The 19,229-nt window shown below is 58.5% G+C and overlaps 1 protein-coding gene across 1 annotated transcript; it reads right to left on the reverse strand.

Annotated features, from left to right (window-relative positions):
- Positions 1 to 1,484: 1,484 nt before the first annotated feature.
- On the reverse strand, positions 1,485 to 18,089 carry LOC311512442 (sialoadhesin-like; the record flags this gene model as incomplete). The annotated part of the gene is made up of 12 exons (XM_084613648.1): positions 1,485 to 1,702; positions 4,648 to 4,738; positions 5,537 to 5,643; positions 5,925 to 5,964; positions 6,348 to 6,444; positions 8,120 to 8,383; positions 9,225 to 9,506; positions 9,923 to 10,186; positions 11,499 to 11,852; positions 13,037 to 13,105; positions 15,787 to 15,860; positions 17,746 to 18,089. 12 exons carry the CDS (start codon positions 18,087 to 18,089, stop codon positions 1,595 to 1,597), a joined length of 2,094 nt encoding a protein of 697 aa, XP_084469774.1. The 3' UTR covers positions 1,485 to 1,594.
- Positions 18,090 to 19,229: the final 1,140 nt, after the last annotated feature.

Raw genomic sequence — 19,229 nt, forward strand, 5'->3', positions numbered from 1 at the left:
CGGCCTGCCCCACCAGCCCGTTGGCTGCTTTGGGTCTGTCTCTCTCTGGGGTTTTTTATAAAAAAAACTGGACTCAGTTTCACCCCATCGCAGAACAAAACCAAACACCAAGCCCCACCCCAGCCCTGCACACGGGATCCACACGAGGCCGCCCCCTTGATCTCTAGATCTCAACACGAGCCCATTCCCTGGCGTCCTCCCCATCCTGCGCCCTGTGCAGCCTGAGATCCTTTGCTCCTCGGACCCCCAGCAGAGGGCACCGTTGAGCTGCCCCCCAGCCCTGGATTCTCACCTCCCCCAGGGGTCTGGGAATTGATTATTTTGGTGCTGCCCCGCGAGGCGCCACCTCCAGGCCTGATTTGGAGCAAACGCCCCAACGGCCGAAAACCAAGCCCCTCCGCAGCTGCTGAAGTTCAGCACCCCACAAATTAAACCACCCCCAGGATTGCGGAAAATCCTGGGGCAATTTCTCCTGTCCAGACAGCCCCAGGGCTCGCTGGGCTGCTCGTCGGGGCAGGGGAGCAGGGTTTTGCTCTGTGTTTGTACAGCACCTGGCACGCTGTCTCACGTGCGGTGCGCCTACGTGTTACCCCCATACACCGAATACACAATACTCGGGGGTTAGGAAATACACTGGGGCCGGGCTCCGTGTCTCCCCTTTGGCGCTTTATGTAGAAGCGGGAAGAATGACAGCCTGCAGGGGATCCAGCCTCCTGCAGGACAGGGTGAGCCGGACGCTGCTTAGCGCGGAAATCTTAGCCCCGGACAATGAACTCATTGAGCCAGAGAAACCCGTCTCTCCCTGTTAGATAAGCCAGTGGAAGTGACTAGCCAGGAACTGAGGGATAATTTGCCTGCTGTTGCTACACTCCTGTAGGTGAGTGAGAGACAGAAGGAGCCGGAGCTGTTCGGTTTCTCTCTAAGGCGGCAGAGAGATGCCTTGGTCCGGGTCTATTAGCACCTGTCTGGGGAGGGGATTTTGGGGAGCAGAGGCTGGTTAACCCACCCCACAAAGGCAAAGTGAGCTCCGATGGCTGGGGGATGAAGCCAGACAAATCCAGACTGGACATAAGGGGCAGGTTCTTCCCAAGGAGAGGACTTGACCCTCGCAACAACTACCCCAGGGAGGGGGCAGGTTCTCCAAACCTTTGAGTCCTTCCATGGCGATCAGGTGTCTCACTGAAAGCCCCGCTCTAGCTCGACCCCCAGATCTGGGCTTGAAATCTGCAAAGGGGGCGGAGTTAAGGACACACATGCAAAGGGGTGGAGTTAATGGCGCTCTAGCTTGACCCTCCCCGCCCCCTCCAGATCTGGGCTGGGTGCAGGGACCCCGGGAGAGGTTCTCCGGCTCAAGCTAGGCACAAGGGCAAACAAGGGCAAACTGGCCATGCAGAACAGTCCCTTGAGATGCATGGATTGATTCACCAAATGCTCTAGCCCTGCACACTGCTACAGTTTGATTGAAGGCTATTTACTTTGTAGATTTCAACACGTGATGTTGCCGGTTTGTGTTTTAAGAGAGATGAGGTGGGGGAGGTAAAATCTTTTCCTGGCCCCCCGTGGGGGGAGGCGCTCGGTGAGCCGCAGTTGGATCCTAGCGCTTAATAACAGCGTATTCGCAGGTGAGGTCGGCGACAGGCTCCGCTCTCCGGGTGGGATGCTGCAGCTGGATGGCCGAGTAGTGGATCTCATCCGGGTCACCCTAGGGCAAAGAATAATAATGAAAATGCCCGGCTCTGACGGGGAGCTTTACGTCAGCAGAGCTCAAGGCATGGCTGGGGAAACTGACGCACCAGAAGAAGTGACTTAGCCAAGGCCACCCACCAGGCAGGTGGAAGAGCCAGGAAGAGAACCCAGGTGTCCTGTGTCTCAGGCCAGTGCTCTATCCACTAGGCAACGCTGTCTCCTAAAAAAACAACTCCCCCCCCACAATTTTAGCCTTGATCATTACATCGGGCCTTCTGGAGATCCCGTATATCGACACAAAACACATCAGCTGAGGGCGTCACCTCTGTAATGGGAGATACACATGGAGGATACACATTGAGTCGAAAGAATAGTAAATATGGCAGGCGACCAGCTTGGCTTAATGGTGAAATCCTAGCGGATCTTAAACATAAAAAAGAAGCTTACAAGAAGTGGAAGGTTGGACATATGACCAGGGAAGAGTATAAAAATATTGCTCGGGCATGTAGGAATGAAATCAGGAGGGCCAAATCGCACCTGGAGCTGCAGCTAGCCAGAGATGTCAAGAGTAACAAGAAGGGTTTCTTCAGATATGTTGGCAACAAGAAGAAAGCCAAGGAATGTGTGGGCCCCTTACTGAATGAGGGAGGCAACCTAGCGACAGAGGATGTGGAAAAAGCTAATGTACTCAATGCTTTTTTTGCCTCTGTCTTCACTAACAAGGTCAGCTCCCAGACTGCTGCGCTGGGCATCACAACATGGGGAAGAGATGGCCAGCCCTCTGTGGAGATAGAGGTGGTTAGGGACTATTTAGAAAAGCTGGACGTGCACAAGTCCATGGGGCCGGACGAGTTGCATCCGAGAGTGCTGAAGGAATTGGCGGCTGTGATTGCAGAGCCATTGGCCATTATCTTTGAAAACTCGTGGCGAACCGGGGAAGTCCCGGATGACTGGAAAAAGGCTAATGTAGTGCCAATCTTTAAAAAAGGGAAGAAGGAGGATCCTGGGAACTACAGGCCAGTCAGCCTCACCTCAGTCCCTGGAAAAATCATGGAGCAGGTCCTCAAAGAATCAATCCTGAAGCACTTGCATGAGAGGAAAGTGATCAGGAACAGCCAGCATGGATTCACCAAGGGAAGGTCATGCCTGACTAATCTAATCGCCTTTTATGATGAGATTACTGGTTCTGTGGATGAAGGGAAAGCAGTGGATGTATTGTTTCTAGACTTTAGCAAAGCTTTTGACACGGTCTCCCACAGTATTCTTGTCAGCAAGTTAAGGAAGTATGGGCTGCATGAATGCACTATAAGGTGGGTAGAAAGCTGGCTAGATTGTCGGGCTCAACGGGTAGTGATCAATGGCTCCATGTCTAGTTGGCAGCCGGTATCAAGTGGAGTGCCCCAAGGGTCGGTCCTGGGGCCGGTTTTGTTCAATATCTTCATAAATGATCTGGAGGATGGTGTGGATTGCACTCTCAGCAAATTTGCGGATGATACTAAACTGGGAGGAGTGGTAGATACGCTGGAGGGGAGGGATAGGATACAGAAGGACCTAGACCAATTGGAGGATTGGGCCAAAAGAAATCTGATGAGGTTCAATAAGGATAAGTGTAGGGTCCTGCACTTAGGACGGAAGAACCCAATGCACAGCTACAAACTAGGGACCGAATGGCTAGGCAGCAGTTCTGCGGAAAAGGACCTAGGGGTGACAGTGGACGAGAAGCTGGATATGAGTCAGCAGTGTGCCCTTGTTGCCAAGAAGGCCAATGGCATTTTGGGATGTATAAGTAGGGGCATAGCGAGCAGATCGAGGGACGTGATCGTTCCCCTCTATTCGACATTGGTGAGGCCTCATCTGGAGTACTGTGTCCAGTTTTGGGCCCCACACTTCAAGAAGGATGTGGATAAATTGGAGAGAGTCCAGCGAAGGGCAACAAAAATGATTAGGGGTCTGGAACACATGAGTTATGAGGAGAGGCTGAGGGAGCTGGGATTGTTTAGCCTGCAGAAGAGAAGAATGAGGGGGGATTTGATAGCTGCTTTCAACTACCTGAAAGGGGGTTCCAAAGAGGATGGCTCTAGACTGTTCTCAATGGTAGCAGATGACAGAACGAGGAGTAATGGTCTCAAGTTGCAGTGGGGGAGGTTTAGATTGGATATTAGGAAAAACTTTTTCACTAAGAGGGTGGTGAAACACTGGAATGCGTTACCTAGGGAGGTGGTAGAATCTCCTTCCTTAGAGGTTTTTAAGGTCAGGCTTGACAAAGCCCTGGCTGGGATGATTTAACTGGTAATTGGTCCTGCTTCGAGCAGGGGGTTGGACTAGATGACCTTCTGGGGTCCCTTCCAACCCTGATATTCTATGATTCTATGATAACAGCCCTACCACTGCTGCTGGGTAATGGAGCAACTGCTTTAGCTCCACCTTGGGGGTAACAGCTCTGCTCCTCCTGCCATCGAATGGAGCAACTCCACCAGCTCACGGCAATGCTGCTACTCAGGCACCAGCAGTTGGATCAGAGCTGGCCCCCCTACAGGGGAAAGGCCCCAGGCCCCATTCCCTGTCCCAGCCGGTGGACGAGATATTGCTGCACACGCCAGCTGCCCAGGGCTTGTCCCGCTGCCCCCGGCGACACAGAGGCCCCCCAGCATGGTGCTCGCCTCTTCATGTCACCCCCCCAGCCCCGTCACTCAGCGTCCCGCCCACCGCTCTGCCCTCCAGCTGCTGGGCGATGCCCCCTGCCCTGCCCCGCAGCTGTGCTCACCCTGACCCAGAGCGCCCAGCCCAGCCTGGTCTTGCTGCTGCTGGGAGCTGATCTCACAGGGGGCAGAGCCGGGACAGAGCCCAGGAGACCTGGCTCCCAGCCCCCTGCCCCCGCTCTAACCACTAGACACCACTCCCCTCCCAGAGCCAGGGATAGAACCCAGGAGTCCTGGGCCCCGTATACACAGAGTCACTCACCTGCAGTACTCTGCCCATCTTCATGGGCTGGCTGTAGATGTGGGATTCCCCGGTGCCATCTGGAGAGCCCGGGCACACCTCGTTGGGCGCGCTGCCACGGAAAGAGAGAACGTTATGGGGGCTGGGGATGGCGCGAGGGCATTTGGGTGGCTAGTGTTGGGTCGGCTGCAGCGCCGTGGCTGGGGATTGGACAGGCTGCGTCGGTCAACAGCGTACAACCCCTGTGGGTCAGTGGCTGGGGGTGGACCCCTGGGCTAAAGCACCCCAGACCAGACATGAGTCATGGATTTGGGGAATGGGAAATGGGGCCTTTCCCCTCTAGGGGACACTGGCTCCAGTCCAGCCCCGGAGTGGGGGACTGGCTTCCTCGGGAGGGAGGAGGGCAAAGAAGGGGCCTTTCCCTTCTGGAGCAGCGGTCCCCAAACTGTGGGGCACACCACCCTAGGAGGGCCTGGAGGAACTTTCCGGGCAGCGTGGCCGGGCCAGCCCCCATGGGGGGCAGGGAGGGGGCAGCACCCAGCCCCACTCTGCCCCAGCCTCAGCTCCAGCCCTGGTCCCAGCACCAGCCTTGAACCCAGCTCCCGACCGCAGTTCTGGCCCCGCTCCCGGCAGGGGGGGGGAAGGGGTGCGGACAGTTTCCATTATGGGTAAGGGAGGGAGCAACAGAAAATGTTTGGGGACCCCTGTCGAGGGAGTGCTGGCGCCGATCCAGCCCCTGCCCCAAACAGGGCTCATCCCTCCAGCAGGGGGCGCCAGGGACACACACAAACTGACCTACACCCCAGCAGGAGGCGTATCAAGCTCAGCCTTGGCCACGCTCTCCTAACATGTGGGCACCGCCCCACACCGAGCCCCTACACAGTAGCTCAGAGCCACGCCCGGCTGTTACCTGGGGGCTGCGGGTGGGGCCAGGCTGGCTGGCTTCCCCATGCCATAGTGCTGGGTGTTCTCATAGATGCGTTCAGACATCGGGGTCTCCCCTGGGCCCGGCTGGTCCTGCAAGGCAGGGAGAAGTGAGGCCGCGAGCCACGGCTCTGGGACTGCTCGGTGATGTTTAATAACAAAGGAAAATGTACATAGATCCCCCCCCCCCGGATAAACTACCCAGGGGACTGGAAAGACCTTCTGTCCTGCTCGGGGGAGGGGAGTTTTATTATCATGTTTTATGGAGGGGTAACCTGAGGGATAGAGCTCATCTGAAGTCATGCAGTGAGTCAGCAGCAAAGCTGGGGATAGAACCCAGGCGTCCTGGCTCCCAGCCCCATAGATGCACTTACCGGATCGCTGCTCAGCCCCTGGCGTTTGCTCCGCCTCTTCCTACAAATAAAGGAGACCAACAGCTCAGAGGCAAAACGACATCTGCTTCGGTTCAGGAGGGGAAGGAACAGGACAAAGGCTCCCACAAAATAGAACCTCCTGCCTGGGCTTGACCCCTGCTCTCCTGACCACCAGCCCAGCCGTGTAACCCAGAGGCCACCCAGCCCTTCCCAGGCCCCTGCGGGTGTCAGGTATACGTGTGGGACCCAACCACCACCATTCAATCACCTCCCCCCGACTGGGTTTCCGTGCACCCGAACTGGCTCTGCAATTCTCACTCCCGGATTGCGGGGTTCTCCGGCAAAGGCCAGGCGGGAGGAGCTGGGGATGGCCAGACGACCCAAGACGCGGATATCACCGGTTTGCAAAGCAAGCGCAAATACCTCCAAGCTATGACGCCGACCAGCCCCACCAGCAGCAGCAGGACGAGCGCAACTGCAGGTCCCAGGATGTAGGCGGGAGCCTGCACAAGGGGGGTGGCTGGAAAGGAGAAAGGAGGGTTCTTGGATCAACCCTGCAGCAGATTTTCGAACCCTATTTGCTGAGGGACGGCAGCCGGGTAACAAGCCTACAGTGAGGCTGCATGGGGCTGGATCATTACACGTGGTTGCTTTGGAGTCAGCAGACCTGATGCTCAGACGCGAAGCCCTCCCATCCCAGCGCCCCCAGCCTCCTCTATAGGCTGTGCTGCCCAGCTGGATGACATTTCCCATGATGTACCACTATCTCCCCTCTTGGTGATCAGAAGGGTGCCTCATAGGAATCCATAGTCAGGGTGCATTATGGGAGATGTAGTTTCAGAGCCTTGTATCCTCATTCTCCACTCTAGGCCAAGGTGTCTGTCTGGACTACATCTCTCATGATGCCCCACCAGCCCCTCTCTTGGTGCGGGAAGGGCGTGCATCACAGGAATCCTACGCCAAGATGCATCATGGGAGATATAGTCTGGCTACAGATCCTGGCCTACAGAAGAGAATGGAAGCACAAGGCACTCAAACTACAACTCCCATCGAGCCATTTTCAATTGAAATATTTCGGTTTTTGACATTTCTATGAAAAGTGAAGCTTTCCCACTTGGGAAAAAAAATCTATTTCCTGGCCAGCTCTACTAGAAATTTTGTTTTTTTTAAATGAAAACCAAGATCTCACAAAATCCCATCATTCCATGTGTGTCATAGGAGTCCTTCGGTGTGGTGCATCATGTGACTTGCAGTACCTGTTCCTCACGCTCTCAGCCTCCTCTTTTGGCCAGGCTGTCCGGCTGAACTACAACTCCTACGATGCACCACCTAGTCCCACCTTGGTGCGGGGTGGGGCGCTTCATTGGAATCCCTGGCCATGGTGCATCATGGGAGATGTAGTCCAGCCCCTGCCTGTTTGATTAAAGGGCTGGAGGAATCACAGCCAGCCTCCCCAAGACCTCGGGAAAAGGCAGTGATGGGCCTAGGGAAGGATGCTCCATAAAATCTAAGGCCAGAAGTGACACAGGCCTCAGGACTCCCCTGAATTCATTCCCATTTGAAAGAGAGCAAACATTTTATCAAAACATCCCAGCTTGATTTAAAGATTCCCCGGGACGGAGAATCCACCATGTCCTGAGATCGTTCTTTCAATGGCAAATTCTCCTCCCTGTTCAACATTTGCACCTTATTGCCAGTCTGAATTTGTCTAGCTTCAGCTTCCAGCCCCTGGATCTCTATCTCCTCAGCCAATGTTCTCTTCTCTGCGTAGGATCTTCCAGACGGGGCTCACGTCACCCCTTCCCCTTCCCTTGGTTCAGCTAAACAGATGGAGCTCCTGGAGTCTCTCACCCTGGGGTAGGCTTTCCAACCCCTGACTCCTTCTCATGTCTCTTCTCTGACCCCTCCCCAGCTGATCAGCACCTCCTGGGAGTGTGGGCCCCAGAACTGGGCACAGGACCCCAGACGTGGTTGCACCAGGGCGAGATCCAGAGGTAAAATCCCCTCTCTGCTCGATTCCAGATTGCCCTGTCCCTGCACCCCGGGATGGCGCTAGCCCTGCTGGCCACCGCGGCACTGGGAGCTCCACCGCGATCGCCACAATGACCCTCCCCCGCTGGGCCTACGGCACAAAGGCACAACCCCTGCCCTTCCCCCACCCCGGAGGTCTCTTTTCTCAGGTCCCCGGCACTTACAGAGGACGGTGATGTTGATGGGGGGGGACGGGGACTGGCCGATCCCATTGTCGGCCTTGCAGCGATACTCCCCAGCCTGCTCCACCGTGATGCTCTTCAACACCATTTCCTGCTGGGATGCATGCAGCTGCCGGTCGCCCCGGTACCAGGTGTAGGAGTTGGGGGCGGGGAGGCTGCTGGTGTAACTGCACGTTAGCGTCACCGATGCCCCTGCCTGCGGGCTGGTGCCCGGCGCTGCCGTAACATGGACACCTGTGGGGGCGTCTGGGGGGCGAGACAGAGACACGGGGCGTGAACGGAGAGAGACAGAGTGGGGGGACCTGGCCCAGAGAGGGGAAGGGATCCAGGGCAGGGGGTGAGGGGCAGGGCCTGGCCCATGTGGCTCCAGGGGGCGAGAACAGGCAGGGCGGCATGGGGATATAGGGGAGGGGTCGCGCAGAAGGGTCTGGGGGCACAAGGCAGTTGCGGGGGAGAGGGTCTGGCCCAGAGCAAGCTGGGGGCCTGGAGCAGGTGAGGGGTGGTACAGGGCCTGGCCCATATGGGGCTGGGAGTCTGGGGCAGCTTGAGGGGGGGCAGAGACTGTCCCAGAGGGGTCCGGGGACACAAGGCAGATGGAGGGGCAGGGCCTGGCACAGAGGCGGCTGGACACCTGGGCGGGAGGGGACAGGGCCGAGCTCAGTGTGGAATGGGCCCCCGGGGCAGGTGGGGGGATGAGCAGCGGTCCAAAGGGGGCTAGGGGCCGGGGGCAGGTGCGGGGGGACACAAACTGAATTTGTCTCTGCTGGCCCAGCCACGGGAGCGATGCAGAGGAGCAGGGGGCCCAGGCCAGAGCCAGCAGCACTGGGTTGAGCAAACCCGGGTATTAGGAGGCAGGGGCGGAATATGAGGCTGGGGCTTATGCGTTGGGAGGGGTGAAGCAGGGGGGACGAGGCGGAAGAGGGTGAAGCGGGGGGGACGAGGCGGGTGGGGCGAAGCAGGGGGGAGGAGGCGGGCAGGGGCAAAGCAGGGGGGACAAGGCAGGGGCACACGGGGCTGCTCCAGGAGGCCCTGTGGGGAGTATCGGGGGCTGCGAGGGAGGAGGCTCTCGCCAGCCCTCGCTACTTACGCTGAACTTCTACTGATTCCCTCGCAGAGAGGCTCAGATACCCCCAGCCGGGGCCGGACACCCAGACCCCGCACGCGTAGCTCCCTCCATCGGAGACGGCTGCCTTGTCAACATGTAAATCCTGCCCGGCTCCTGGCAGCCACACGTCCCCGTGGGACCAGACGTATCCAGTGATGGGCCGCAGGGCAGCAGCCTGGCAGTGCAGGGTAAAACTGTCGCCTTCCCTTAGTGGTGCCTTCCCTGCCAGCCACGAAACCTCCACCCTGGGCACTTTGGGGGCGACTGAGGGGAGAGTCGGGTGAGAGTTCGTCAGCTGGACCCCAGGACTGAACGAAGGGGCAGGTCCCTCCCCGTCCAGTCCCTCGGGGGGAGAATATTTGCTAGAGCCAGATGACAGTTTTTGAGGGAATAGAACCCAGGAGTCCTGATTCCCATGCCCCCTGCTCTCACCCACAGATCCACTCCCCTCCCAGAGCTGGGGAAAGAACCCAGGAGTCCTGGCCCTGAGTCTCCTCCACTTTAACCCACTACACCAGCCCCCTCCCAGAATTGGAGATAGAAGCCAAGAATCCTGACTCCCAGTTCCCGCACTCTAGCCACTTGTCCCCAATCCCCTTCCTGTGTCAGGGATAGATCCCAGGTGTCCTGGCTCCCGCCGCCCCTCCTCTAACCATGCCATGTGTAGAAGCAGACCTCACCTGTCCCCAGGGGCTGGGTTTGGTCAGAGTCACACTCATCCCTGTATCCATCCACCTGGCATCTCAGCGCCGCACCGGGGTCCAGCTGGGACGGGGATATTCGCAGCTCGGTCGCCCCAGCCCCGCCCGAGGTTTGCCCTGGGCTCCGCCGTGCGCCATCTCGGTCGTACCACGACGGGGGATGGGGGCAGGTTGCCCCCACGGAGCAGGTGAGGGAGGGTCCCGGTTGTGTTCGGCGCCCCAGGGAGGGCTGGCACGGATCGTCTGTGAGGAGAGGAGGGGTCAGGAGCCATTGAACCCTGCTGGGGCCCTGGGGCTGGCAGCGCTCCCAGGGGTCACGGCCTGGCTGCAGAGTGGGGAGCAGCCCCCAGGGTGTGGGCATGGCCCAGCCTGGGAGCTCGGCAGGCTCCGGCAATGAGGGCTCATGGCCAGGAGGGAGAGCAGCGAAAGTTCCCCTGAGACACGGGGAGCGCTGGGTCTGCCCGGAGGGGCGCAGCCGCCAGCGCGGGGCACCACACGTCGGGCCTCAGACTGGAGCCCTAAGCGGGATTGTTTTTAATTCTGTCCCGTTCCTGTTATTCAAGTGCCCTGCTTTGGTTTTTGCATTTTCATCCCCCTCCCAGCCACAAAAACCTTAAATCCCGCAAATCCGACAAGAGAGACAGATCCCCCCAGGCTGCTAAAACCAACCAACCACCCGACAGAAACCGGTGGGTGACGGTCTGATCTGTACCAACGGGATTCAGAGACAATTTTTACCACAAAGAGAAGAAAACAAATCTTGCTTGAACCAGGTACAAACACACTTCAACTCCTGTTATCCCAGAATGGGTCTGACCTGACTTGGGCGGGTGCATTTCCCCAGGTTTGGAGCAAGGCAGATAAACACGGAGAGGAAAGAGAAGCTGAAACAAAATATTTAGCTATTTCCCCAGTCGTCGACTCTTGGTACATTTATGAGATTTAGTGTTTTCCGGCCAATTAACGCAGCCTGGTTTTTTGCCCACCCCCAACAAAGCTCATTTTACCCGCTCCCGCTGTTTTGGGGGGTCCTGCAGGGTCCCAGTCCCACTATAGTCTCCACCTGAGAGCCCCTCACGCCTGCTGCGTTATGCTGGCTGCAGGGTCAGTCCCAGCGGCTCTTCAGCGCAGGCCAAGGGTTAGACAGAGGGACGGGGACGTGGGTCTGGCAACACAGCCTGGGAGTCTGACCCACAAGTCCCCCCCCCCGCTCTAGCCACTCCCCCGCCTCCTCTGGAGCTGGAGAGAGAACCCAGGAGTCCTGACTCCCAGCTCTAAGCACTTGGATTTCCCAGCAAGGCAGAAATGGGGGGGGTGTGTTTGTGTGTGTTGCTGTTTTGATTTACTCGACCATCCCTCACTCGTGCCAGGGCCCTCTACTTCGAAGCGGAAGCTCGCGCCTGTCTGTGTGTGTCCGTGTGTCCGTGTCCCGGTGCTGTCCCCTGCTGGAGGGGATGAGCCCTGCTTGGGGTGTCTACGCTGGCGTGTGGGGCCCTCTCTGCGGTTCTCCTCGGGCCCTGCCTGGACCCGGGGGTGCTGGACGGAACCTGGTTACCGGAGACATTGAGCCGCTGTCCTGGCTCACTCTCCCACGTGTCCGTCCTGCCATCGCGCGCTGCATGGAAGCGGAAGCGGTAGGTGCCCTGATCGCTGGGGCGCAGCCCCGACACCCGCAGGGAGCAGTCGCGCTGCAGGTCCCCCAGATAGCGGGCGCGCCCCTTGAAGTCCGTGTGGACACAAGCCTCGTCCGAGTGATAGACGGTTTGATCCTTCTCCCGTGTCCAGCTCACGGCACTGACCGTCCACCCCGCGGGGTAGGTGAAGGAGCAGGGGATGGTCACGCAGGAGTCGGTCCCTCCAGCCAGGGGCCCTGGTGCGAGTCTCACACCCCAGTCCTGGGCGTAGGCGCCTGCCGGGGACAGGAATCGGGGATCAGGCCGGCGCCCGGCCCCTGAGAGTTGGGGAACCCGCCTGCAGGCTGGGCTGCTGCACGGATCCCGCCGGGAGAGGCCAGCATCAGCTCAGCCCCCATCCAGGGGCTTTAAAACACAATCGGGGACGATGGGTTGTGGTTCTGTCTGAGCCCAATGAGCGCTCCCCTGTGAATTGGGGAAGGGGAATTTGGAGATGCCCCCCCCCACATCAGCCCATCCCCAGCAACTTATCACCCCAGCTGCTGAATCACTCCTGTCCCCCCCGAGTTCTCCCATCAGTCCAGGCCGACCCCCTCCCCTCATCTGCCCAGCCCCGCTTCTGTCTAGTCCGTCCTTAGTTCACCCCCCCTCGCTTAAGTCCCCCTCAACCCCAGCTTAGTTCACCTCCCCATCCCCTCTCAATTCAGCCCCGTATATTGCCCCCCAGTGCACCCCTCATCCCCTCTCAGTTCAACCCCCACCCATAGTAGGGTGTCTGACCCTTGGGCCAGAGGCCTTGACTGCAGGAGGAGCCCCCCTTGTGAGGGGTCAGGTTAGGGTTGCCAACTTTGCTTGGACAAAGTACTGCCGGTTTCATCACATAATAATCTTTAATTAAAATTTAATTGTTAATTCCTGGACACTCCAGGACAGTCCTGGAGGGTTGCCAACCCTAGGTCAGGCACTTCCCATGCACAAGGAACTGGGGGCGGACGCAGGCAGGGTCCAGCCGGGCCGGAGCTGGGCGGACGGACAGGGCAGGGAGCAGAGCTCTCCGGGCCAGCCCAGGAGACACCCTGACTCGCTGTGACAGCCAGAAGCCCGGAGGCAGGACGTGGCGGAGGGAAAACGGCAGCCCGGGGGACGAGAGCGGCTGAGGCCCTCGCTGCTCAGCCGAGGGTGGCTGAGGCTAGACCAGGCTGACTCTGCCATGAGAGCCAGGCGTGTTCTCCATCGGGGTGAAACCAGCAGCGAGGACCCGGCCGCTCGGGGTCAGGTTCAAGGCCAGACGCCCCCTAGGCTTGAACTGGAGCCGCTGGTGCGAGTGGCTGGGATTTCTCTGCGATGGAACCCGGTTCCAAGCACCCTCCCGGCAGTGTAGACGCACTCCCAGGACTGGGGAAACAGTCCCCACCGGTCGCCTGGCTGGCAGCGCGTGGCGTCTGTGTGAATTACTCACCGGTCAGGAGGCAAAAGGCAGGGACCAGCACCAAGGCCATCTCCGTCCAGGGCAGAGCGCTCAGCCGGCCTGGGAGGGGAAAGGGGCTGGGAATGATTCACCTGCAGCATTTCTGGGTGACAGCTCGTTTACGCCGGGCGATGGCGTCCGGCCGCGGGATGGGCTGCGTCACCAGGTATTTTACACCTAGGACCCTTCGAAAAAGACCTTCCTAACCAGAAGGGAGTAAAGCTTGGAGATTGGCCCGACGGAGCAAGGATTGGTTGTATTTCTGTCCCCGTGTGCTTTGCTGGACATGTGTGCTGGGCTCACGGCCTCAGGAGTGAGGTGCAGCCACCTCTGGGGAGGGGCAAGTGGCTCTTCGGCAGCTCACAGCAACACAGAGGGCAGTTTCAGGGCAGGACTGGAGGACAGTTCCTATGTGGAGCCGACATGTGCAGGGAGAGTCAGGGAGGTGGAACAGAACAAACCGCTTTGGGGTGTGGCAGGGACCCCAGGGGGACATTCTGACCCATTAGGAGAGAGCCATGTGGGGGAAGGGTATCACAGACACAAGGGGCAGGGCCGGGGTTCAGTGTCTCAGCTGGGAACAGCAAAGCCCCAGAAGCAGCGATCAGCGTGGTCTCCCCTATATGATCTCAGACACTTTCACAGCCTGCCCAGTTGCTGGTCTTTTCAACAGGCACTGAAATGCAGCCTGCTCTGGGGTAGGGCTCGGCAGCTGTTTAACAGCGCAGGGTAAAGTAGCCCTGCCGTGTTCAGTCCCCATCCTACACAATGAGCTCGTCGGGCAGATTGGCTCTCACACCGTGTTTGGGAAGCCCCAGTGTATTTCCAATGCTACCCCCAATGACGGTGTGACAGCGTGGCCCAGTGGCTAGAGCACGGCTGTGGGACACAGAGCCCTGGGTTCTCTTCCTAGATCTCTCAGGGAGCCACCATACAATAGCGGGCCAGTCACTCCTTCTCTCTGTGCCTCAGTTTTCCCTCCCACCCATTGTCTATTTTAATTATAATTTCTTTGGTGCAGGGACTGTCTCTGGCTGTGTCTGGGCAGCGCCTGCCTCACCAGGCCCTGGTCTCAGCTGGGTCCCCTCCCATAAGAAACTCTCACCGTTTAATCTCCTGTCAATGATTTAGAGATGCGAAGAATCATTCTCCCCCTATCTGGCTTTTTGCCCCCAAAACAAGGAAAAGTAGCTCATACCTGGGACCTGGGCCTGGGTTAGTGGCTGGGACTCCGGTCTGATCCCACCGCTAACACTAAGGAGACAGCAGAGAGGTTCGGGGTAGGTAAGGAGAAATCATCTTCATTTGCATCTGTGGCAATAGCCCCAGGCGCCGTGAGTGGCTGGTGCCTCAGGGGAGGAAAGGGAACCGTGATCCTGTGTTCCTGGCCTTTAAAGGCAACCTACTTGCTGGTTTGGTAGCAATAGGCTCTAGTGGTTACAGTGACTGAGACTCAGGACTTCTGGTTTTTATCCCCAGCTGGGGAAGGGGAATGGGGTCTAGTGGTTAGAACAGGGGGCTGAGAGTCGGGACTTGGGGGTTCTGGCTCCACGCACTTCACTTTGTTGTCTGGCTGCAGCAGACAAACTTCCCCTTTCTCTGGAAATTGTGAAGCTCAACCCCAGCGCTGGTTACAAGGGGGGTGGGGAGGTGTGTGGTGTTGCCTGTTCCTTTTAACCCTGTCCAGCCCCAGAGACTCACCAGCCATGGGCTAAATGGGCCCACTGGGTCAGAGTTAGAAGGACCACAACACCCATGCTCAGAGAGACCCTGGTGAAGGGATGAGGCTCGGTCCTTTTCTAGCGCTGGCCAGCTGGGATCTCAAAGCATCTGAGGAGTCGCTCAGCCCTCGGAGTAAGAGGAGGGTCCCCATCCCCCATGGACAAAGGGCAGAACCAAGAATAGAACCCAGGAGTCCTGATTCCCAGCCCCACTGTTCCAACCCATTAGACCCCACTCCCCTCCAATAGCTCAGGATAGAACCCTGGAGTCCTGGCTCCCACCCACTGCGATGGGTTCCCTGGGGTGCAACCTGGAACTGGGGTACTGCTGAGCCCTCTGTCCCACCAACCTGGGCTCCCTCTCACACTGTGATGCTGTGACAAGCTACAAACCTCTGGCAGGTCCTGCCCTGACACAGCCATCCCCAGGCAGGGACACGCTCAGCTGAGTCCCATGAATGGTCTCCCAGCCCCTATGAAACAATAGAGGCTCCCGCCAATCCCCCCAGCTCTCCACCTACGACCCCAGGTCTGTACCGTCCTGCCCTGGTCCGAAGCCTGACCAGTGTACGTTTATTACCCAGTTGTGATGGGGTGGACTAGGCCCAAAGGCCCCCTGCGGGAGGCCTCAGGGTTCAACCCCACCCATCCCAGGAACAGAGCAGTGGGGCAGGGGGAGGCTTAGCAGTCGTCCCCCAGGAGGTCTGGAGGGAGGCTTAGCTGTCCTCTCCCGAGTGCCCGGCCATGTTTGGTCCCCGTATCTTACACCGTGAGCCCGTCCGGCAGGGACTGGCTCTCACGTTGTGTTTGGGAAGCACCCTGTACTTTGGCAGGCCTAGCACAAGCTGCAGGAGGATAGTGTCTCCAGGGAGGAAGCCCTGGGGATACGGCCCCGTACCAGGGCTGGGCTACTTTAAGACTCTAGCCCAAGGAGGGCCCGAGAGAGACACCACCAGCGGGGTCCTGAGATAGGCCCTGTGGACTGTATCCCCCGGAAGGGGTTTGCGCCGGCTAACGTACAGACAGTGTGGCTCGGCCGCAGGGCTGAGTCACTGCAAACCTGCCTGAGAACCACCGAAAGGGGGTCTCCAGACCTAAAAAACGCAGACACGCCCAATCAGAAACGGGCACTCGTGAGAGGTGGGTGCCAACCCCGGCACACCGATCCACCGCTGCCACAAAGGAAAGTGGACGCACACCTGCCTTTGCGACCCGAGCAGATTTCCCAGGCACTTCAACCACAGCGCAGGGTTTTAGGTAAAATATGAACCAGGTTTATTCACTGCAGAACGATGGATTTCAAGTGATTGTAAGCAGTGAGCGTAGAGATCAAAGTTGGTTACCTGAGACATAAAAGTAAAATCGCATTCTGAGTTCTCTAAACTAGACAGGATTTGAATCAAGCCGTGTCTCGCGCTGATAGACAATAGAAGCATCTTCCATACACCGGCTGGGACTCCCCTTCAGGCGAGGAACCCGTCGCCCGTTCAGTCTTTGTCCTCCAGACATGTCTCCAGGTGTTGCATTGTGGGGGGAGTTGAGGCCAAGTGATGATGTCACTTCCCCCCCTTTAGAGTTTCTTCCAGCTTGCTGAAACCATCTTTTGCCATGACGTGAGTCAAGCAGCCTCCATTGTGCACCTGCTCCCTCTCAGGGCACGTCGACACTGGCAACGTTACAGGGCTGGCAGTTACTGCGCCCCTCAGAGAGCGCTGAAGGGAAACCGCTGTTGTGTGTTCACACTGTCAGCTGCCTGCACAACAGCGTGTTCACACTTGCTGCACTTGCGGCGGTATTCAGAGCGGTGCACTCTGGGCAGCTATCCCCAAGAGCACCTCTTTCTCTTCTGCCGCTAAGACTTGTGGGAAGGCGGAAGGGGTCACGGGGCATCCTGGGTCCTGTCTCAAGGCCCCGTGATGCATTGCTCCGCATCCCGGCAATCCCTGTGCTTCCGTCTACATTTGGCGCCAATTTTCAACTCTTTGTGTACTGTGCAGCCTGCCTATTCGGGGAGGAATGGATCCTGAACTGTTGACCAGTGTGCCGCTCGCTCTGACTAACACGTCACGAGAGGCAGTGGAGTAATTCCTGAAACTACCAAGGCAAGAGGAGTGCGACATTGATCTCGCCACGCATAGGAGCTACGACAGGAGATTGCTTGTGGCATTCACGGAGGTGCTGACCACAGTGGAACGCCGCTGTGGGGCTCAGGAAACAAGCACTCCGTGGTGGGGTCACATCGTGGTGCACGTCTGCAATGGGAGACAAGCCTGTGTTCTGCAACCCTCCTGCCCCCAGCAACTCGCTTCAGCAATTCCCCAAATCAGGTCCACTTACCAGAGGACTCCTCTCCTGTTTGTGCTTTGCCAAGCTGCGACTGCTGTGACCGGCTAGGCTGCTCCGGGGTAGAAAAGAGCTCCTGACTGCCTGCTTCTCTGGTCTCCGAGTCATCCTCTGCCTCTGGGTCCTCCTCCCCGTCTTCGTCCGAGATTTCCTCCTCCTGGCTCAGTCCACTCTCGACTGGCACGTGAGCCAACGAAGTATCCACAGGGGCCTTCGCAGTGGAGGTGGGGTCGCCGCCGAGCATCGCGTCCAGCTCTTTGTAGAACCGGCAGCTGGTGGGCGCAGCACCGGACTGGTGGTTTGCCTCCCGCGCCCTGTGGTGGGCGTTCCGCAGCTCCTTCCCTGTGACCCTGCACGGCAGTGTGTCCCGGCCATGGCCCCTTTCTCTCCTGCAGCGTGAAATCTGTCCCTGGGTATCATAGTTCCTCCGGCTGGCGCGCAGCTGGGACTGCACAGCCTCCTCTCCCCAAGGTCCAGCAGCTCGGCATTGCTGCAAGCCGGGCATCGCCTGGTGCCTGGAGCAGGCAGGGCCACCTGGACAGATGCACTAGGACCACTGCACGCGTCACCGAGCAAAAGGAAGGGGACTTTCAAATTTGCAAAGGAACGTACGGGCTGGGGCTGATGGTTGGTCACCTGAGGGCAGGGCAGTAGATTTCAAACCGCTGACCAGAGAAGTGAGAACGGGCATCGGGGGACACCTCCCGGAGGCCGGTCGCAGCGCTGTCGTCAACCAGGGTGTCTACGCCGGCACCGCGGCTCTGTAGCCCCGGCGCAGGAAGCTCGACGCCTCTCGTCGGGGTGGCTTTTTTTAAAGCCCTACAACAGGGCAGGTTCTGCGCATGAAGTGGCTTGGCCGTGTGCACCTCGGGAGCGACGGCGCTCAAAGCTGCCTTACTGCGCAGACACTTGCCAGTGTAGCCAGGGCCTGAGCAGTCTCCACTGTAGACGGTTCCTGGGATATCCCTGGGAGTGTGCATTCCTGTAATGGGCCATCAGCCCCTCTGCCTGCTCCGTTGTTGGACCTGAAAGGCTGGTTGTGGGGGTTCCCGACATCGCAAGATATTTCAGTAACAAACAACCTAGCAAAATATCACAGCTAGGAAAGGACCTGAGGTCATAGCAGGGAGAATACATCAGACTGAGCTACTGTTCAGAGAGGGAGCCTGGTATTTGGGTTAGGGCTGGGGCTGGGAGCCAGGACTCCTGGGTTCTGTCTCAGCTCTGGGGGCTAGTGGGTTAAAGGAGGGAAAGCTGGGAGCCAGGATTCCTGAGTTCTAGGCCCAGCTCTGCAAAGGAATATTTATTATCAGACACACCCGGGCCCTCAGACCCTTGCTGGCCCCTTGCACCATTCCCCAGAGCGAACGCTCTCGGAGCGGTTGGGTAACATCAGACGCTGGCTCTGCCCAGGCTGTGGTCACAGATACACACAGAGACGGGGCCCCCCTAAACAATCCAGCTATCGGAGAGGAAGCAGCAGAGGAAGTGCGAGCTGGTGCGGAGCTGCAGGACGGGTTGGGGGGGCTCAGTAGGGGGCGCTCTCCCCTTGTAGTCAGTGCTGGCCCCAATGCCCCAGGGTGGCGCGAGCGGGGGCAGTGCTGGAAGGAGGGGGGCGCTGTAGGGGGCTCTCCGCTCGCAGTCAGGGCTGATCTCTGCTTCTGGGGCTTTGCTGTTCCCAGCTGAGACAATGAACCCCGACCCGGCCCCTTGTGCCTGTGATACCCTTCCCCCACATGGCTCTATCCCAAAGGGTCAGGATGTCCCCCATGGATCCCTGCTGCACCCCAACATGGTTTGTTCCCTTCCTGCACATCTCAGCTCCATATAGCAACCGTCCTCCGGTCCGGTCCTGCCCTGAAATCATCCTCCCCGTTGCTGTGAGCTGCCAAACAGACACGCGCCCCTCCCCAGAGGTGGTTGCATTGCACCTCCGGGGGGTGAAGGCTTGCATAGACGGCCCGCAATAGACAATAGGTGAGAGAGAAAACTGAGGCACAGGGAGGAGCAGTGACTGGCCCGCTATTGTATGGTGGGTCCGTGACAGATCTAGGAGAAGAACCCGGGGCTCTGTGTCCCACTGGTGTGCTCCAGCCACTGGGCCACACTGTCACTGGGGG

The sequence above is a fragment of the Lepidochelys olivacea genome (genome assembly GCF_965140295.1).
Source record: "Lepidochelys olivacea isolate rLepOli2 genome assembly, chromosome: 24".
Classification (NCBI taxonomy): Eukaryota; Metazoa; Chordata; order Testudines; family Cheloniidae; genus Lepidochelys; species Lepidochelys olivacea.